We start from the raw sequence: 22,187 nt of genomic DNA, 5'->3' as shown, positions 1-22,187 counted from the left end.
TACGCGTATAGCATCATATATTTAAAGGCACACAAATTGAACTGCTTGCTCCCGTTGGGTTCACGCAAACGAGCACAATACGGTATGTAAGTATGGCATACGCGCAAATACCAGGCTATAGTAGGAGTTAAATTCACATATATAACATGTGTACAAGTGGTATGTAGGTACGCATTGGCGTATTCAACATATATCTCCTTAAGTGGAGGTTGAAAATAACTATACAATAACAATGGCTGTGTGGATGAGGAAGGAGTTAAAGAAATAGAAGGGGGGAAAAAAAGTAAAAAGGATGAAAACACGGTGTAAAAAATGTACCAAAACAAGTAAATAAATTTTGATGCGCTTAAACTTGCGAACTATGAAAAATGTATGGATGCATGGATGTATAAGTATATATATCTACAAATGTACATATTTGAGAATTCACAATCTTATATAATTAATTGGCCTAAATGGTGAAATAGAATATTTTTATTTTAAAAATTATTGGCAAAATTGTTGTGATATGTACACAAGTGCTGCGAGTAATGCGTATGCATAATGTAATATTTTTTTTTTTTTTTTTTCTTTTTTTTTTCTTTTTTTTTAAAAGGAAGAGGGGGGGGTGTTTTGTTTTCTTCCATATATAATGTTAACTACGCACCATGGCAATTCAGCAAAAATAACAGCTGTGGAGAGGGGAAAAAATGAAAAAGTGTTTTATTGGAAAGAATGCACGCGTTAACTACATACGTATGTATATAGTGTTAAGAAGAGGATGAAACGAAGAGTGATGCATCACCACAAAAAAAAAAAAAAAATTATATATATATATATATATATATATATGTATGTTTCATTCGTATGTGCTCACACGCGGGAGCATACGTTTATCTACATAAACAATTCGTATGAATGAACCCTCTTGTAATGCCCCCATTTGAAATGCTATGTAAAAAAATGCAATCCGGTACACCCCCCTCCATCCAAGGATGCACTTAATGGATATATATCAGGATATGTACATAATAATGCGTACACTCCCAATAAAGAGAAAAAAAAAAAAAAAAAAAAAAAAAAAAAAAATGTAGAATTATTCGCAAAAACATGTACACTCTCGTGCGCCTCTCCGCTGTTGTGTATGACATTTAAACTAGTTTTATATATTCCTTATTAAATCGACGTACGAGTTCCTCGTGTGTGCTCTTTTTACGACTCTTCAAAGCTTCGTTAGCAACTTTTTTAATGCTCTTACATAGGCTTCCCATAATCATCCTATGCACTTTTCTTCTTTTTCTTTTTCTTTTTCTATTTTTATTTTATTTTATTTTATTTCATTTTTTTGCATATGTGCGAAATTCCATAAGAGGTTCTAACACAGGGGTGTTTTAATTTTCTTAAAAAAATGCACAAAAGCTACGCAGGGAATATATGTGCATGTATATAATCATGTATATGATGGAGCGCACATTTATCGCTAAAGCGGAAAAGTAGTAAATAGTCCAATGAAAAAAAATAATGCAAAAGGAGCATGGCATTCCTTGTCACTTTATTTTTATTTGTTTTATTCTTTCCTTTTTTAAAAGGAAGCATTTGGAAGGAAAATGTCGGAATATGCCTCGACGCTGGAACATGTAATTTGTAATTGTTCCTCATGGCACATGTATAAACGTATGATGAGAAAAAAATAAAAAACACTTCACATGGGGTGGTGTACACATATAGCATCTTGCGTAGGAGGTGAAACCCCATGTTCATTTTGTCACTTGGGTCCTCTTCTCAGAGCTGCATTTGCACAATGATAGCGCAACAACAACAACAAAAAAAAAAGGCAACGCTTTCAACTGTCATTCCTTATTTTGAAAAGGTTCAAATGGGTAGGATAAGAAGATGAAGTAATACCTTTTGTCACCTTTTGCATGATGTACGTAATGTTAGTTTTTTTTTTTTTTTCGCCTACGGTGGGCCTTTTTCCTTAAAAGGGGAACTACAATAAAATGAAAATTTTAAACGAACATAAGGGGAGTGTCGCAAGTGAACATCAAGTGCGCGTGTGTCACTGTCCACATTAGCGCGAACAAATATGACAGTTTTTTTTTTGTACATTTTTATTCGATGTTTTTACGACATATTTTATTTCATATAGATCTTTTCTCCTATTTTTGCAAATTTGAACGACAAGGCATTTTTAGTCATGTCTGTGGAGTATGTGTTGTTTTATGTTGGTTCCCATTATAAGGGTTACCCCCCTTGAACCCGTGCATCAATGGGAAAATTTTATTATGAACCCCTGATATGGCTTATACAAATAAATGTACAGTGGATTCATGTTAGGATTAGGCATGTACCGTTTCATACTTCGCATAGAAGTAAGACCGCTGGAGTGTGAAGAGAAGGAAGTTTTGGCTCTCCATTTTGAAGTATTCGCAAATGTGTGCTAAATTTTCTTTGCCAAGTAGGGTAATCTGTGCTGTTGGAATTTTCGCGTGAGTGGAAAATATAGGTGCCTCCATTTTGGCGAAAGAGGTAGAGAAATTACCTGCCCCAGTTTTCTAAAACTCGTTTTACCCATTGTGTAAAAATAAGCTTAGCAAAAATTTAATGAAGCAGAAAGGGAAACATTAAGAATGTTTTGTGGAGGGTATTATTTCCTATCACCACTTATCACCAGCAGTGGTAGAGGGACGAAAAAAAATTTTAAGATTAAAATGGGAAGAAATCGCGAAGAAAGCAAAGGTATTCTCTGTGTGCATCTCGTACGCGTATTAATCATCTGTATGAACTGTGAAGGACGATTGTCCTTTCGCGGTTTTACGCCTGTTATGTTTTGGAGGAAAAAGCTAGCTGAATATTATTTCCACTACCATGCCTACACACGAGGAGCCCGTGTGACACTGGAAAAAAAAATATATATGACCAAACTGGTAACTCTCAAATATGAGGCACTGCTCCTATTTTTTTTTACAAAAATGAGGAAGGGGGTTCTTCCCAAGCATCATTTAATGTGTTATCTTTACTTGGTTCCTTCTTTTCGACTTAAGAGCGAATGCTTTTATGTTTCGTTTTTCATCCCCATGGTGAAAAGTAGCGATGTAAGGGATTCACACGAAATGGTACCATGCAAGTCTCCCACAACGCTCACGCGCTTGACACGTTGCACCTTAAAAAAAAAAAAAAAAGCAGTGCATAAATGAGAAGATCGGATAGGCATTTCTTCCCTTTACCAGTCGATTGCTAGGAAGAAGAAAGATAGAAGCAGTTTTAACGCCCGGTAAAATAATATTCCAAAAGGGAATCGCATAAGGATGACGCCATTTTTGCATATTTGCTGAGGTGTAAATGTGGCCAAGAATGTATTGCGAATAAATGGAGAGAGGGATAGAGAACCAGGCCAACTGGGGGAATACTGCTATGGGGAATTATTTTTTCCTAAAAGGAGAAGCATAAATGGTGAGTTCTACATTTAAATTTGTGTATGTATATGCTTGTTCCAGAGGGGACCCGATGCGAGTCCCCTAGGGAAAATGGAAATTTTGTAAAAGGGGAAGAGGACAAATAAATTCAAATGGGGTACTTTTCGAATTCGGCGTTTAAAAGCAATTTGTTGACGAGGAGGAAAGGCACCCTTGGGGGGTGGGCTACTATAAAACGGTGGAACTCTACGAAACGATGGTTTGCTTCGAAAAGGATCCCCCTAGTGCGCATAAGCAAAATAAGTGAAATTAAGCAGATGGTGCATTATGTGGAAAGCACATATTCACATGGTAGTGAACAACCCCGGAAAGACATTTTTGAAATTTTTTTTCGAAAAAGTCAGGTGATGAATTTCGTACACACAGATCACAATTTCGAAAAGGTTTATAACTTATGGAATGATTTTCACTATGGGGGGGAAGTAAATGTACGGGAAAATATAAACACAGCGGGGGAAAATACCCCCCAAAATGGTAAGAAGGAATGTGAGGAAGGGAAGAATGTCTTTAAATTTTGTTCGGACGAACAAGGGAATAGAAGCATCATGAAAAGGAATTTGATCGGTATTTATATTCCCATAAATAGGAGCATTCACTCAGTGGATATTAACTATCATTACATTTTCAAATGTTTGAAGGATTCCTTCAAGGGGAAATTGCTATGGGAGATATATTTTATCTTGCCGAACTGCATTTTTTATCTGTCCTTTGTTGAGAGTTTTAAGGCGTTAATTTATTACGAAAGGGTTATTGAACATACGAGTAGGGAAAATAAAAAGAGGGACTTAACTTTGCAAATGAAAATGAAAAATAATTTGCTCCAAAAGTTGTATGGGAAAAGAAAAGCTGATTTAAGGAAGGCACTTAGGGAAGAATTGGAAAAAATCCTTTCGCAGAAGAAGTACACAAAAGTAATTTACGAAGATGCTATTGAGTTGTGTTCCTTCTTTTCCAACTTTTTAAAAATAAATTCGTTCAATTTCATAGATTTGCACCATCTTTACCAGGATGTAATAGAGCTATACGAGATCAACCTTTCAAAACGAAGTATCTTTTCAGTTATCCCTATTTTGTTCCCGAGAATTTTTGACAGTTCACTCGTTTGTGAATACGGGAAGGTGCTGTCCAGCGAGGGGATGCATTATAAGAAGGGGGTGAATGGCTCTAACCAGATCCTTCGTAAAGACGGAATATCCACTCCTTGGAAGGAAAAATATGGAAGCGCGTTGAAATATGAGAAATCTTCGCCCGAATCACGAAAAGATAACATGCCAAACACGGATAATGGTGCGGATGAGTTTTACAAAATTAAGAGGAAAATTCTATCCATATGTAACAGCGCTGATGATAGTAATCAACTTCTTAACTTTGAAAAGCACTTAATACACATTTTGTATATATTTCCATGCGCGCATAACTTACTGATAAAGTATAAGGACCTAGAAGGACACAACATCTGTTACAAAATAAACGGATTTGTGGACAAGTACAACGCGCTGCACAATTTTGGAGCCTCTTTGGTGAAGATAAAAAATGCCAAACTATCTTCCAATGGGGGTATAAGAAGAAGAAATAAAATTGTTCCTTCGCAGATTACGTCCAGCAGCTATCACCTGAACAGTGGTAGACTTGTCAATTCCGTGTGCAACAATTTAAGCGAAAATGAAGAGGCCATATATAGCCATTCACTAATTGTGGGGAAAAATATATATGCATACATATACGAGGTGAATAGGTGTAGCAAAAGTATATTTTTCCGCTTTAATTTAAACGCAAAAAATATTATCTTTCGAAATATTCTATCCAATGAGGTCAAATGGTCCTCTTTGAAGAGGAAAAGAAATGGGAGGAAACTTAGCCGCGTATGGAGAAATATAAACGAGAGTCTCTTTTTAAGTAAGTCAAAAGTGCAAATCAGTAGGAACCAAAAATTGTACAATTATAAAAATAACATACTGACGGGGGTGTTGTACGATAAGGAAAATAATTTTCACTATTTTGACGATAAACGAGTTGGCGATGTGGTCTTGTGCACCATATGTGACATTTCGGTGTGCGGAAAATTTATTTATTTGCAACGGTTCGACAAGGAAAACTTGATTTTCCACTTCCGTAAGGAGAAATACGTCAATTTGGAGAAAAATTTTGACTATGATGATGCTAACAATTTGGATGAGAAAATGTTACGGGAGCTTCTATAAGCTTCGTCATCGCAAGGGGGGGGGGGGGAGATAGTTCTCTCCTGCCATGTTATCACACAGTGTCCTATTGTTCTATACTATTGTGTCCATTTGTTCTATACTATTGTGTCAATTTGTGTGCCCATTTTCCCAATGTAGCCATACACATTATTTTTGGCTAATTTGGTCCTTATTTTTGTGTTACCACATACGCTTGTCGTTCTTTTTTTTTTTTGTGTAATTTCACCATTATTCCAACATTTGAAAAGCGTTTTTTCAAGACGCCCCTCATTTAATAGTACAATTTTGCTAGACACCATACGGTTGCTATTAAAGAAAGAATATATTTGTTTGGGCAGATGGTGAGCGTAATACACTCTTTGTAAATAACTGGGTTGATAAAAATACAAAAAAAAAAAAAAAGGTAAACAAGTACTTACATGCTTCCATATGGACAGCAAATGAATCAAAGACAAAACAAGGGGGTAAACGAAATGAACAGTTGGTCATATGGCACAACAGAGGTGGGATTGAAATAAAGAGGCAAATGAAAGTAAATTCAGAGGTAAAAAAATAATTAATTAATTAATTATGAAGAGGCTTCAAGATGTATGCCTTAAAGGTTTTCCCCAAAAACGACTTCGCTCAGGTACTGCCACATTTGCTCTATTTCACAAAAATAAGGGATGTTTACTAAAAAATTTAGTTGTACATAGTTCGAGGGGGGCAATATGGACACATCCTACCTGTTCACATACCTTCACAGGTACATATGGGAAGAAAAATGGATCAACATCGTTTATATGTTTATCAACAGGTGATGCGTGCACCCGTTCCATTAAACGGATAAAAAAGTTGCTTTTTTTTTTTTTTTTTTTATTCGAATTCGGGTCTAATACACCCAATTATTGATAAAATGACCAACACGACGGTGTGTATATTTAAATCCACTTAGCTGGAAAACTTCCGCAGGTTGTCTTTAACACGTATGTCTTGTGTACATATTTACAAACAGGGAGGTATAACATCCTTCAGCTTCCCTCGGAGAAGAGAAGACTTTTTTTTTTAATAAGTCTCCATTGTGTAATTATTTCTATTTTAATGGATCCAGGATCTTGCATAGCCTCACAATTTCTTTTTTTCTTCTTTTGGGCCCTTTTAAAAGTCAAACGTGTCATCGTCAAGACCTATGTCCTGCTGAAAATCGTTGTCATTGATGGACGGATCATTATTGTTAAGGTTCTCACTAGGGTAACTGTTATAATTGTCCGGGGGATGGCCACCCACATTTTCATTTGAGTAATCCATATTGTTGCTAAAGGAGTCGTACGTGCGCGGGCCGAATATTTGATCCAACAATCGGTTGCTTAAAAAGAACCCACAACCATATATGAAGCTTTCATAGAAGGTGTTCAATAATCCCCCACCTCCTCTAACAAGTTTGTTATTATCATTTTGTTGATTTACAATGTTGCTATTTGGCGTATACCTATTATACTGTGTTACGTTTTTATGTAAAACCTTTCGCACGCCCCTCTTGGGTGTATTATTATTTATAAATCTGGAAAAGTTCCTTCTGAAAAGTAGCATTTTGTTCAGTACGAAAAGGCTTTCATTTATTTGGGGGTTAGCATTAAAATTTTATTCTTACTTCAAAGTATGTTTTTCGCAGGTTGTTGCATTTGCTGGATGTTTGCTTTAATATCTTATGGGTATCTGAAAGAAGTCATTTTTTTTTTTTTTTTTTTTTTTTTTCTTTTCAATTTTGGCTTTGGCTATATTTGTTTTTATGCGTAGAAAAATGAACAGGAAAAAAAAAAAAAAAAAAAAAAAAAAAAGCTCCTTTAAAAAGTTTACCATTAAATAACAATGAGTTAAAAAGACATTTAAACCTTTTGGAATTTTTTCTTGTTTTTTTTCTTCTTTTTTGCAAGATCGTTTTTTAAAAGAGTTGAAGTTGCGATGGGCCTAAAAAGGAGGGGTGTTTGTACATTTTGCCTATATATATGTGCTCGTTCTTGGAATAAGAAAAAAAAAAAAAAAAAGAAAACATTGTAGATAGAAATGACAATACAGCAGCATTGTAAAGTTTTTTTTTTTTTTTACTCTTATGGAGGAAAAAAAATAAGGAAATCTGTACATTTGCCCCAATGGATGGATTAAGTTAACAGGCAATTTATCTTACAAAACTGATTTCAGTGCGTATGCATTTTTTACAAACACATATAAACACATATGAGCATTTAGTTTCACCCACATTGGGTGAACATGAAAGTGATATGATGGTATAAAAGGAACGTAAAAAATATGTGCATCGTTGGCGTGCAATTTGTGAGCGTAACAAGTGTATATGTGTTATAAGCAATTGTGGGGAAACATCCATGTAAGTGTAAATATATAGTTCTATGGCTTCTGTAGGTGCTTCGTCTGAAGAACAAGTGTTAACTATTACTTTGCTTTTAATTTTTTTTCCTTTTCGGGCGATTTTACTGCTCTTAGTTTTGTTATCGCTCCTTTTACTGCCCATTGCTCTATTTCATTTTTCTATATTTATCATTGGATATGCACATAAATCAGGATCCAAAAAGAGTAAAAAATATGTAAACATTTTTTTTTTTTTTTTTTTTTAAGTAACACACATTGGTAAGGCTTTTTTGTTCATGTGTAATAATGTTCATCATTCAAAAATTGTCAACGTTGAATTATTTTGGTAAGGTGCTGATGGTAACCTCTTTGAAAGTTTAACAAACTAAAGAAGAAGAAAAAAAAATAATAATATCAGCAAGCGTACAAGCGCTAAAATTAAAAGTACCAACAGATGAATACATAAAATACCACTTTGGAAAACACGATTAAATGTTAATTGTGTTTGTGTTTGTTTCCCTTTTTAGTGGATTCATTTGCCTAGGCATGAGTTTGAGCGTTAGTCCCGATGTAACTCTGTACATACGTACGTGCATAAGTTCGCACACAAGAACATATATTATTCCCTTGCCAAAATTATTGGCTACCTGAGGGCGTTCCTAAAAAGTTGTGGAAATTTTTTTCTTCCATTTGTTCCCGAACACTAGAATGTCGTACAGGGAAAACGCTTTTATCTAACCACAACCAGTTTGCACATTTTGGCGGCTGTGTGACCTCGCGGTTTGATATATTAAAGAGCACGGATATAACCGAACGAACATAGTAAAATAGCACTCACCACTCTGTGAAAAAGGAGCTTGGCGAGAAAGGTAGTTGCACTTCAAATGAACTGCTAAAAAAAATAGGGGGAGAAAACGCCAGCGAAAAAGATGATACCACAGCTATATAATGGATATTTGCATTAGCCATCTTTACAATAGACAAATAAGAAAGAACATATTACAGGATGTTTTTTACAAATTAGAGAATTACGACAATGAAGAATTTTTATGCTTCGACGTAAATTCAAGCGGGAGTGTTCTTGTGGCCGCGTCCAAGACATCCCTTTACTTTTTTCACGTTTTAACGGGCACCTTACTACTGCAACATACTTATTACGATGAAAATGAAAAGGAAAATTATCTGAAGCAGGACGTTTTCGAGGAGAGCAAAATACATGGCAGTACGTGTAGTGGGGTGAATGGTAAGGGCATCAAAGCGAGTGTAGAAGACGAAGGAAATGAATATGACAATGATAGAGAGATCGAGAATGAGAACAGTACGAGCGGAAATGTTACAAGGAAGGACAACATTAGCAGCAACGAGGTTGGAAGTACAAGTGGGATTGGTAGCCTGAACGATGATGAGCGCACCAGCCATATTGATATTCCTAATAAAGTTCATAAAGCTAACTGTGTTGATCACGCCGAACATGTTGACCCCCTCGTCATGTGCTGCCACCTGGGGGAGACGAAGAACAGACGAAGCCTCAACTGTGACGAGGATTTGAGGAGCACCAAGGAGGAAGAGGAATGTTGGGCGACCCCAAATGCAGAAATTAAAAATGGAAATGAATTTCCGGAGAATTCGCTGATACGAAATGATTCCATCTGTTACGAAGACTCGATAAAATCCCATAAGAGGAAGCTCCTTTCACCAAAGGGACAACAGGCGAAGAAAGTGAAAAAGAGTTCAAGGAAATCTCAGAGAAATGTGAGCAGAAGTGGAGAAAACACAACCAATTCGAGAAGCAGAAATAACGAAAGCAACAGTAGGAAAAGTGTAGACGATAAATTTGATGATGAAAATGTACATATAAAGAAAATACAGTTTATAAAAAACGACAAGTATCTACTATGTGTATCGAAGAGATACTTGTACATTTTTAAAATGTGCCAATTTGCCATAACCAGAATAGTGTACATGGATTTGTTATATCTTTGCATTGGAATCGAGACGGTCATTTCAGGGAAGCTCTTTTTCCCTTGCTTCTTTTCTGAATATTTTTATCTTTTTTATAAACAAAATAAATATAAAGAGAGGGAAGAGAGTACTCTCCTGAACAGTAGTAGTTTAAATAACGATTTTTTGCGTCCCTTTGGATCCAATTCTGATTTATCTATAAATAAATGCGAGGAAATCTCTGAGTGTAGTAAAAATTGTGAAGAGATGGAATCGCCCCCCCTTGGGTGCTACCAAGATGAAGCAACCCCATCGAAGGGGCATTTAAGCCTTTTCAAATATTATCATAAATTATACACAAGTTTGAACTCTAGCAAAATTAGAAACTTTGAAATCTGCGAAGTAAAGTGCGTGGATTTTAAGAAGAAAAGGCTCTACTCCGGAGATGAAAAGGTAAACATCTATGTCCTAGATCTTGTTTTATGTTTGAAGGAGCAAATACCGTATGTATCCAGGGTGTACGTGGAGGCGATGGCTGACCGGAGTGTACAATATACGACTTCCCCGCGTGATGTGCATCCCCGTGGTCTATGTGCAGAGTGCATGAACGACTTCATCGTCGACGTTAATGAGACTCTCCCCACGATCTCATATGAACAGATGAACTTCACATTTCAGGAAATAGCCAGAGAGAGTAGCTTGCATGTGAGGAAAGACGCACGTAATTCGAAGAGAAAATCGAGGAATAAGAAAAAATATGTGAATGAGGATGCCTCCAAAAATTCTGTCTATAACCAGGTCAATAGTGTGAGTAAAATGGAGTGCTCCGCGGGAAAGGTAGGGGAGGCAATTCTTAGCGAAGCTGTGACTAAGGCGGGAGACGCCCTAGAATTGCTTAGCGCAGTAAATACCCGAATGCCCAGTGGACTGCCCAGTGGACTGCCCAGTGGATTGCCCAGTGGACTGCCCAGTGGATTGCCCAGTGGACTGCCCAGAGCAGTGGCGAGCGAAGTTACAATAGGGAATGCAAAAATGATGGACCCTGCGGAGAGCTCCGTTAGCAACGGGAACCTCCTCCCGAGTGAAATCCAGAGAGAGGGTGCAAATGTATACGAAGATAAGAACGAAGTTGTCATGCAGTTAATCAAATTTTTCGAAAATTATGAAAATAGTCGGAATATTTTAAAAAAAATGCTGAGTGGATATTTCCCGATCTGTGTGTACAAAAAAAGGAGCAAGAGGAGATCCAAGGAATTACCAACCACGTTGAACATATACGACAATTTGGATGTCCTTCTAAAGGGAGAAACCCTAAGAGATAACATTCCCAGGGAGGAAGAAAAAGACGAGGAAATTTTCCAAAAGGAAAATGATTACTATATATTTGATTATTCTAGGAAGAAAAAAACCGACTATTTCAATTTTCCGCACAGTTTGCTAAAAAATAAAAGCAGCTTAGAAAACGTTAATACGCATAGGGACATAGACAAGAACAAGCAGTACATATATGTGGGAACTCCATCATATGTCCTCGCATTCCAAATGAATTACGTGAAGAGGCATGCTACCGTGGAGGAAGAGAGAAACAAAGAAGGGGAGTTGCTAAGAAGGAATAACATAGTATATTCCAAAATTGATTGCTTATCGAATGAAATTTGCCGAATATTCGACAATTACGTGGGGAAGGTGCAGGATAAAAACCTTCTTGACGAAAAAATAGAGTTAAGTTTTCTGTTTAAAATACACCTGGGGATAACAACCCCGCTTGATATTGCCATAAGGGAGAAGGGAAATTTGCTGTGCGTGAGGACATTGGAAAAAGTGTTCCTGTACAAGGTTACGTACAAGTATAGTGCCCACAGCATAGGGGAATTTTGCCATTCGAATCGGATGCCTGTATCGGATGAGGGGAATTCCATGGAGCAGTGCACAACGGGATGGGCGCAGGACAAGTTGGAAAATAACATTTCTGCCGGTAAAGTGGCAAATAGCAGCTCTTCAATGCGTGGGGGTAAAGATGATAACCTGTACAGCTACATCGATCGGATATGTCTGTATCACACGATTCATAATCCAATTCAGAAGGAAGTGTACGAAGTGTGCTGTTTCAGTGAAGACATTTACCAATCTTACCTGCTTGTTGTGTCGCTAAAATCTGGACAGTACACACTATACATTTACGACTTGAAACACATGGATTTACAGAATGCAGTGAAGGTAAACATTTCTGCGTACAAAGGATTCAAAGAGATAAGGTGGATAAAATGTTATGACATGCTGGTGGCCCTTTGCACTGTAGGGAATTACTTACTAGTATTAAAGAACAAACACCTAAATAATTGGAGTTTCTTCATCTCCGACTTTGAATTGATAGGCTCGAACATCGAAGTTATCGAGGAAGAAAACGAATTTGACGTAATAGAAAATATTCAACCGAAACATAAAAATATAGATGATCATATTTGGAAGTATATTATTATTTACATAAATTTATTTATAAAGAATAAAATTAGCATTCAGAATTTAAGCCACCCTTCTTCCCTCTTTCCAATATTGTATACAGGGTATTATAAACCCCCCCCCATGTATTTTTTTTACAAATCCTCTTATTATTTTGGTAAGGAGAATTTCCTTTGTTATGAGGTGGATGAACGTACAGAGCGCAGGTTGCAGCAAGGAGGGGAATGTAGAAGGAGAAAAAAGAAAAAAATGGAGGAAAAAAAAAAGCCTTCATTTTCACTAATAAGAGAAAATCTGGATCATTATGTGGGTTCACCATTTCAAGAAAGCGAAGAGGAGTCCCCCCAAAATTTGTTCGTTAAGGACAATTCGAACAGCGTGCAGTTGCTCTCCCCTGAAATGACTTATTATTTATACTACAAAAATATAGTGAATTTTTCATTGTAGGGCATATAGCATAACTGCTCTGTACAGTTGGTACATTGAGTGCACACCTCATTGAGTTTGAATGCGTCCCTTCCCATTGCACCTATTTATGGTCATTCCCCTTTTGAAGTAAATCATCACGGATGAGGATAAAATATATTGCATTTGTTTAGGAAGGTTTCGTCGGCTGTTCTGTGTTAATGTTGGTCCACGTGGTATAGGTGTGCATTAAATTAGTGGGCGGACAATGCGCTTGTATGTTGGGGGGGGTTACATTGCGTACCAAGTGACCCTTTCATGTATCACTTGATGTGCTCTCATGTTTCGATTCATGAGGTCACTTCACTTTGTTTATCATTCTACAAAAATATAGTCTCACAGGGGCGTTTCCATTCGTCTCGGTTGTAGAAGGAAGGGCCTCGCACAACCCTAATAAAATTTTCCACCTTTTTAAATGCATTTGTGCCCCTGTCTGATTGCTATATTGGCTTTACTAATACTACTTGTTGCGTACCGTGCACGTTTTTTTTGAAGATTACATGTACAGCAATTTGTAATTAATTTTTATGTATTTTCGGCATGCATCCACGGCGTGTTTGGCACGCATCCTCGACATGATAGACATGCCCAGACGACATATTTGATTCAATTTCCATGAATATTTGCTTCTCATTTTGTTTCCATTTGGAATTTTTTTTTTTTTTTTTTTTTTTTTTTTTCTAATTTTAAATAATGCATGTTCGACAGTGCACGCAAAAAGCATGTCCAGCACTGTCCTCAAAATTTGGACACAACAATCCAGTGTGGAGGGAAAATAAACGATTAAACATTATTTTAAGGATGTGTTATCGGTGAAAAAAAAAAAACTCAAAATTTATACGTTAATATAGAAGGCAATTTTAGAGAGGTGGAACTGTGCAAACTAGATAAAAGGAGGTTCCACGTGTAGTTACATATTATATGATGCTAACTTTTGGACGCATAATGTATAATGTCTTTACCATTGATATGATATAAGTGGATCCTCATTTAGCGTTATGCAACATCAGTTGTGAGTACACATCAAAAATTAACGATCGGATAGTTGTATGTGATGCTACTTTTGATGACATTGAACAAGTGGGAATTTTCAATCGCCGCTGCGATTCTTTCTTTATCGTTCAGTTGTTTATTTATGGAATGCTCAGAATTATGGGACCCTGGGAATATGTATATATTTATCTTGAAACAGTTGGATAGAGAGAATTGTAATTTAATACTTATCATTAAACCGATTAGCGTAGCTAGGGAGCAGTTTGGAATGGTTGGAGTAAAATAAACAGTGACATTTTTTTCTTGGAGATTTACATAAATGTTTTTCTTCTCAATAATTTTTAAATTTTCTAATGTGTAGGAATATTCGGGATCTTTTATATCCCTTAGCATATCATAAATTTCGTCTACACTTATTTGATCTTCCTTGTAGTTTAGGTTACACAGGTCGCTTGGGTTATATAAGTGCTCCTTTATCGTTTGTTCGTTAAGGATATGGTGGTTTTGGTCGTCTTCCTTGTAGTTGTACAGCACAGGGTTTTCGTTTTCGGGTTTGTAGCTGTTCATTTTGGGGTGGCTCCGTTGGCAGCGCGTGGGAAGGCCTCAGGCTGGTGGTCAATTGGGGATTTTTAACATACGAAGTGTGCCATATATATATGCTTATACGTACCCTCGTAAGTGGCGCTAATTTTCCTCGCTTTATCCGTTTCAACGTTGGCAAAGCTTAACCGTTTACTTTAAGTCGCTTCTGCGGATTTGTCAATTCGGCATTTTCGATAACACGAGATTGGGAGTTATGGATTTTTCCTTTCGCTTCATATGTTGCGAAATTGAGACGGAGCGTACGTAAAAAAGGGGAAATAAAATTGATAAATTTGGAGGCGCTGCTTCCCCTATCCGTGTGATGCAAATTGGGGGGATTAAAAAACAAATTTAATCAGCTTGCAGATCCAGAGGGAGAGGAACGAAGCAACTTTCTTTTTTAAAAAAATGAGCACTGTGTTTACAAAAAAAAAGTTGAGATCCATGATTTTCTTAATCGTGGAAAAAAAAAAAAAAAAAAAAAAAAATACAAATAAACAAATACATGCATATGTACGTATACACAATTGTGCACATTACAGCACAGCGTAAAATGTACCTTATCGCGACATCACATCAAAACTTTTTCATATAAAATTTAATTCATCAAAAAGGTTTTAAGAGAATTAAAATGCGGGCCATATCAGGAGTGTGTTGAAGGCATGAGGGTACAGTTTCATTAATAAACATCATGCGCTTTGAAGTAGCGATAATGTGAACTGAATACGCGAAAAAAAAAAAAAAAAATAGTTGCTGAAATGGAAGGCTCATTGAAGGCGCAAATGAGCTCATTTATCCAGTCTGCAGAGATTGACTTTTTTCGGAAGCCCTAGCCATTTGCATATTACAAGTTTATGCATTTTTGTAGATGACGCGCGCGCAGGTCTATGACATCGCGCTCATGTATGTACAGGTTTGCACACACATGAGTGTGCTCTTTTCGTGGGGTCAGTTGTCTGCCGTTTGCTCTTCCTTTCCCATCACACAATGCGTGATTTTATTTTGGTTTGTATTTCTTTCAAGATGCTCATTTCGTACTGATTAACGTAGCTCTCAGATACCAGCTTAGAGTAGTGGTACTTTAAAATGACGGAATGCACATGCTTATACTGGAAGAAGTCTGCATTTGCACATTTAACCAATTTGTCGAGCTTAGGCAAATTACACAAATGGAGATCTACATATTGATCATAATAATTTACCCCTTTTGCGAGAAAAATATAGTAAAATCTGTGTCTTTTCGAGTGCACATTTTTTAGCTCTCTGTATAGATTCATGTAGACAGAATTGCGTATATCATAGATGGGATTTTTGTCACTCTCGCTTTGAGATATGTATTCCTCTACTTCTCTTTCCAAAGTGGTTATATGATGATTTATAGACTCTGAAATTCTGCTAAAGAAATTTTTTAGGGTGTTTATTACGTTCTGAGGTGTATCCCCAAGAGTGTTGCCACTGTTGTTGCTGTTGGTAGAATAATCACTTTTCTTTTGTGTATTTTCTCCGCGTATATCCGATTTATTATTACTGATGAGGTTGGTTCCCGCTAATTTTATATCTTTCCGACGGGATAAAACTTTGGCTTCCTTGTTCTTATTTACCATAAATTCTTCTCTCCCTTTGGGGATAACACCTGGGATAGGAACACGCTGATTTGTCTTCCCTTGGCTGCTACTTTTTGAGGCAGATAGATTTTCTGCTGCGTTTTTTCTATTACAGGGGGCTACTACTGGTAGCACTTCACTCCTAATCTGGTGGATAATTTCTATGTTATTTAGGTTAAAAATGTAGTTTATTAAATTCCATAGTAAGTAGTGAACTACAACAGATACGACTCCGTCGCAGCAGAACGTTAATTTTCGTTTCGCGTCATTCAGTATGTTAATATACAAATTCATGAACTGGTTCATATGCATTTGGAAATTTGTTCGTAAATTTGTCTGTAAATCTTTCTTTGTTCCAATGTTGTTATCGTTCTTTGCATTCCTCCCCCCTCCGAGCTCACTACACGCGTCGTTAACTAACTTCACAACTTCACTGATGTAGTTACTGCTGTCTACAAGATCATACAGTGAATCGCAATAAGCTAAAATTCGCAGTTCATCCACGATGTGCAATTTCTGTTCCAAGAAGGACCGAAGGGAAGCCCATTCCGCGTCGCTACCATGGTTACTCATAGTATTGCTGCGTTGGTTATTCTTTGTCTGATTGGGTTTTCCATTTGGCAGATGACTGCACCCGCTGAATACTCCCACTTGTACCGTTTTTTCTTCCGCTAGAACCTTTCCCGATTGCATTGTTTCTTCTTTCAATTTGCTAAGCAAGCAGTACAAAGACTCGATGGAAATTATTTTTTCCGAAATGGCGTAGTGACACGTGGAACTGTAAATTTTGCAAAAGTTATTTAAGCTGAAAGGTGGACAGAAGCCATCCGTCACATTGGTACAATTTGTTACGTTGTATTTATTTTGGATAGGGTGATGGGAATTTTTATGGTCATCCAAAAAGTGATAATTATGCGAATTATTTCTAATTTCTTCCGTATAAAAAATTAAAAAGTTGTATAAATGTTTGTACTTTTCTTGTTTCTTTATAATAAAAAATAAGTTGTTTATGCCTAACCTGTCGTTGCACTTTTTTAAGTCAATAAGAAGTTCTTCCAAGGTATCCCTTTTCATAAAATAGCAGCATAATATGTACATGTAAAAATCGATTACTTTTAACATGTACTGTTTTATTTCCTCCTTCAAATTAGGTAGAAGTTCTTCCAGCATTAAATAATTCTGCAGAACGCAGATGAGCATGCTGCTACTTTTTGATAAAACCATGTCAAAGTTAATAATGTAGAAATTTTCCACCTTGTTCATCATTTTGTTTGCATTGTTCAGGTAGGCCTCTTCTCTCATTTCGTCTGAGTCACGATTATTCGTTTTTTCTTTCACTTCAAATGGATCATTATAGAGGGTGGTGGATTTACTCCAACTGGTGTCATTCTTCGCATGATTACTCAATTTAGATGAGACCCAATTTTCATGTCTGTGCGTGTTCGTATAATCGGGGGGTAAGTCCGTATGGGAAGACAAATTCTCTTCTAGCTTCTTGAAGTTAAAACTGATTAAGGGATTTTCCGAAAAGGGAACATTCAGAAAATCGTAAAACATTTTCTTATATAACGATATAACATGAAAAAAATAGAATTTCTTCTTAAAGATGCATTGATTTATCCTTGCAGGTATGCGAACCCAGTTGTCTTTATTTATGGTCTCATTTAATTTTTTCCCATTAAGGTAAAAAAAATGGAGGAAATTATTTTTAATTTTTTTTTCCATTTCTTGAAAAATGAGACTACTTTTAAGCAAATCGTAGAAGAATTTGGTTCGTTTCTCTTCTTCTTCAAATCGGAATGGTACACATTCATTCAGAAAATATTCCCTGCATATTTGTTCCACATCTGTTTGGTAATTCTGCGTTTCCGATTGACTCTTCTCGCTCGTTCCGTTATCGACAATATGAGCTGGGCATGGGTGTGCTTCTTCTGTGATATTTTGTCTATTTTGTGCCTTCTCAATTTTGTCAAATTCTTTGCATTCCATTTTACTTCCCAGTTGATGCGCATCTAGATTGGTTATAAGCTCCCCTTCATTTTTGTTAATAAGTTTTCGCTGTTCTGTTTGGATGTGTGTATTGTGGCGTTTCCGAGGATTATCGTGGCTTTGCTCTTCGTTGCGCATTATTGGATTTTTTCCATTTTGTTGTCCTTCCGTTTGGCTCTGCGTTACTTCCTCTTCTTGAACCTCCTTTGCGTGGTGCACTTCTTTTGGAAAAATTACACGCTGGTTTTTTACCACCAAATGGTAGATGCGACCGTTAGATGAGTTCCTCTCGAAGAGAAACGAATTCAGGCAGAACATAATGGTGACTACTGAAAACCGTAATATGTAATGAAAATCAAAGTTCTCAAATTTCATATGTTCGATAATCGTTTTCAGCGCTTTTTCTATATTCCTTAGGAACTTATTTTTGGCACTTATCAGTTTATTCGCATTGTCCAGTGCAAAATACAGGAAAGCCTGGGAACGGTCATAATGTATGCTCCTATCTTTCAAATATGATTCAATTTTTTCTTTAATTTTTTGCGAATATTCTACAAAGGGGCAATTTTCAATGTCGACGTTTTTTACAAAATCAGTTATTTCGGGTGAAGAACTATTGCCATTGATCATATGATAAAATTTTGAGAAAGAAGGAAAGCGTTTTTCGCTCTTATATTGGTTGAACAGGTCATAGAAGCTGAAGTTATCAGGGTGTTTTCCTCCTTGGAGGGAATTTCCTTCCCAGTTGACATGGTCCAAGGAGTGTTCATTCTCTAAAGCGGAGTCGCCTTTCACTAATTCGTTATCCTCAGAATGGTCGTTTTGTGGATTTTTAGTTTGATCAGGGTAATATCTTCCAGGGGTGCCACCTACCCCATCGGTGTTATGGCTAGAAAAATCGCCCGCGGCACATATTATTTCGTTTTTATTGTTATCATTAAATGAGATGGTACCCATCCTTGTCCCTTTAACATCGCCCCTAGATGGTTCATTTCTTGGATAATTTAATAAATAAATGATGAGGGAGTCATACCTATTCAAGACATCAAAGACAATTTCGTATATTTTAACTAGCGAAAGGAGGCAGCTCTTTTCGTTTAATTTTTGTACCAATTCATTTAGCGGAATAAACAAAAAATTCTCTTCTTCCTGAAGCTGGTTTATATCAATTTGGAGTTTGTCCATTGGGCTATTCTCATTTGAAGGGGAGTTATTATGTGCGTTTTGATTACTTCCCATTTTTAACTCCTCTGCATTTTGGTATGCTGGGCTTATAACATCCTTTACATTACCCGTACTATGTGGGAGATCCTGGGTTGTTCCTTCGTTATGGTTAGGGTGTCCACTGTGTGGGAAATTTTTTTCGTGGTCGGGGATTTTTTCATTCAAAATTTGATGTACATTTGTGTGGTAGAGTGGAGGAGTATTATTAATCCCCTCTTTGTGCGAATCATTCTTTTTTAATTGACAATGTTGGGCTATTTCTTCTTTGTCTTCTGAGGAAAATAATTTTTTTTCTTCTTCAAGGTACTGTATGGTAGTGTTATTCATTTCTTCCCTTTTAACGTATTTATTATTATTATTCTGTACTTGTTCTTCGGGAGGATCTCGGTGACTTCCTTTTTGTTTTCCTTCCCTTTGGGTACCTCTGCTCCCACCGCCCTTTTTGCTAACAATTACGAAGGAAAAAATAACCTGCTTTGAAATCTTGCGAAAGCATTGATAGACATAGGCTAGCAAATTTTCGATAAAATTGGAGGTTTTTTTTTTAAAAAGGAAGAAATAAATTTTGAAGGACTTTTCTAACTGTGCTTGTAAATTTTTATTCGCATTATTTGCAAATAAGAATTCGACAAAATTTGTCTGATTTTTTTGCTTCAATCTGTTGAAATAATCTACCAAATTTTTCTCCTTCAAATAGTTCACACAGTTAAGGTGATCGAGAAATTTTCCATGTGTATTCAAAAATTTGGCTAGCTCGAAGTACGTTAGGGATGCATACACATAATCTTTCCTTAAGATATTTTTAAAAATTAATTTTTCATATATGTGGATAATATATATGGTTAAAATTGTTAAGTTTATTTTCTGTAATTTTTTCTTTCTCTTCACAAGATTAACTATGTTTATACTTTCTTTATATTTCTTGTCCTGCAGGAATTTCAACTCGCTAGTATTTTCTGCCACTGAATTTTTAATATTTGATATGGACTCTTCAATTTCTTTAATCTTGTTGGACATGGTGAGAAATTCTACGTATTTTGTTTCTAACTTTGTGTATATGACCGTTTCGATTTCTTTCCTTATAGAATTTAATTTGTTTATAATTTTCATTATTTCTTCCACATTGTACACATCATGTACTTTGTCTACTTCCTGTTCAAAAACAAATTTTTCTCTTTCCTCATATGTGTGTTTCCTTTTTATATTGTCAGCGTAGAAATAATCATTTGTCTCGCCCATTTTTTTTTTTTTTTTGATATCTCTCTGTGGTTTGCTGCTTTCTGCTTCTTTCTCGTTTTTCATTAAGTTTTTCACTTTATCCTCCTTTACCTTTCTATCATTCGTCGTTATGAGAGGTAATTTATCACGCTCACTGATGCTTGGATCCCGAATTGAGAATGCACAGGGCATCCTTTTTTTATACATCCCAGCATCGTCGTTAGAGTAGAAATAGAATTCATTCCCGGTCAGGTGATTTATGCTGTTTTTGGTATCGAACACTAAATTTTGTTCCTTCGGGTTTTCATCACCAGCCATTTTGTCAACAACCTGTGCGCGCGTGGTGGCACGTGTTGTTAGTATGTTCGTGTGTGCACGAGCAGTTGTTCAAAATGGGCTCATGCATGTGTAGGCAAACCTTATGTTGGTTATTTTGATCTGTTCATTTTTTGTGGAAGACGAGGGCGGGGAATGAATATATAGGGCGCGCACTTTGGTCTTAAATAACTTGTCGGAGAAGTAAAGGATGCCGATAAAAGGGGCTGTCACTGGGATGGATAAATCAAACGTAGGTCCCCGCTTGCGCGTGTGTGTTTTGCTCTCCTTTTATAAAATCTTTCTTATGTGTGGCATTAGCGATAGAGGAACTATTCAAAATGTACATAATGAAATGAGGGGGAAATGTTGAACCTTCATTTGGAAAATTCGAATACCCCCATTTTATCTTGTTCATTCTGCTGATATGCAAAATGTATAACACATTGTTTTCCTCCTGTTGTTCGGAATTATTTTTTAATATGTTGCTCAATATAGTAGAGCCAAAAGAGCAAGCTGATTTGTAAACAACAAAAAAAAAAAAAAATAATAATAAAATAATAAATAAATAAAATAACGAAAAATTTCGTGACAATTAAGCTAAAACAAAGTAGTTGTGCGAATAAACGGAGAATATCCATCTACCAACTTCTTCTTGGAACAATTGTGAACATAGGAACGATGGGTGAAGAACAATTTTTTTTGAAAGGGAATGGGTAAAGTATATACATGCACGTACACTTCCACAATTACTTTTGCATTGTGAGAAATAAAAGAAAATTCCATATACATCATTTAAAAAAAAAAAAAAAAAAAAAAAAAAAAGTACCTTTTTAATAGGTCCTTTGCTGCACATATGAGGAAATTGAAAATACCTCCACACTTCTCCACAACAAGAAAACCTTTTTAAAAGTATATTAAAAGTTGCGTTTAATATTAAATATTCTACTGTCATTTTTGAGGAACGACGAGAAGGAATTTCAAAGCGTGTTTTATATTCACAAAAGTGATAACCCATGTTAGGGGAATAATTATGGTAAAAAGGGAGTTATTTTAGAAACCTTCATTACGGAAGCTTACTTTTATTTTTTTTCATCCTGTTCGCAAGTTGAGACTTGTCGAGTCACTTTAATCCTCCTAACGCGACAGCGCAAAGTTTTTTTTTAAGTGCATATGATAATGACGGCGGAGGGAAAGGAAGCAGAATGTGGTAACTATGAAACACTTCTTCAGTTGAGAGAAATGACAAAAAAAAAGGAAAAATAATAAACACACAAGATATTATCTCTTCATCAGTTTATTATATGGGGTCCCATCAATTTGGGAGATTAAGTTCATTGAAGTTGTACTCGCGCATGTATATGTAAAATAGGAGGGAAGTATATATTTATGTTGAA

The 22,187-nt window shown here is 36.2% G+C and overlaps 5 protein-coding genes across 5 annotated transcripts; 2 read left to right on the top strand and 3 right to left on the bottom strand.

Annotated features, from left to right (window-relative positions):
• Positions 1–3,712: 3,712 nt before the first annotated feature.
• Positions 3,713–5,656, top strand: PKNH_0101600 (conserved Plasmodium protein, unknown function; the record flags this gene model as incomplete). The annotated part of the gene is made up of 1 exon (XM_002257475.1): positions 3,713–5,656. One exon carries the CDS (start codon positions 3,713–3,715, stop codon positions 5,654–5,656), a length of 1,944 nt encoding a protein of 647 aa, XP_002257511.1.
• A 1,137-nt stretch (positions 5,657–6,793) lies between these two features.
• PKNH_0101500 (conserved Plasmodium protein, unknown function) lies at positions 6,794–7,225 on the bottom strand (the record flags this gene model as incomplete). The annotated part of the gene is made up of 1 exon (XM_002257474.1): positions 6,794–7,225. One exon carries the CDS (start codon positions 7,223–7,225, stop codon positions 6,794–6,796), a length of 432 nt encoding a protein of 143 aa, XP_002257510.1.
• Positions 7,226–8,947: 1,722 nt separating this feature from the next.
• Positions 8,948–12,847, top strand: PKNH_0101400 (uncharacterized protein; the record flags this gene model as incomplete). The annotated part of the gene is made up of 1 exon (XM_002257473.1): positions 8,948–12,847. One exon carries the CDS (start codon positions 8,948–8,950, stop codon positions 12,845–12,847), a length of 3,900 nt encoding a protein of 1,299 aa, XP_002257509.1.
• Positions 12,848–13,888: 1,041 nt separating this feature from the next.
• Positions 13,889–14,425, bottom strand: PKNH_0101300 (uncharacterized protein; the record flags this gene model as incomplete). Its single annotated transcript, XM_002257472.1, has 1 exon — positions 13,889–14,425. The coding sequence occupies one exon, from the start codon at positions 14,423–14,425 to the stop codon at positions 13,889–13,891; it is 537 nt and encodes a 178-aa protein (XP_002257508.1).
• A 995-nt stretch (positions 14,426–15,420) lies between these two features.
• On the bottom strand, positions 15,421–20,793 carry PKNH_0101200 (conserved Plasmodium protein, unknown function; the record flags this gene model as incomplete). Its single annotated transcript, XM_002257471.1, has 1 exon — positions 15,421–20,793. The coding sequence occupies one exon, from the start codon at positions 20,791–20,793 to the stop codon at positions 15,421–15,423; it is 5,373 nt and encodes a 1,790-aa protein (XP_002257507.1).
• Between the last annotated feature and the right edge of the window lie 1,394 nt (positions 20,794–22,187).

This window comes from Plasmodium knowlesi, assembly GCF_000006355.2.
Source record: "Plasmodium knowlesi strain H genome assembly, chromosome: 1".
NCBI classification, from domain to species: domain Eukaryota; phylum Apicomplexa; class Aconoidasida; order Haemosporida; family Plasmodiidae; genus Plasmodium; species Plasmodium knowlesi.
Note: the sequence above shows the minus strand (reverse complement) of the source record. Positions and strands in the feature narration are given on the sequence as shown.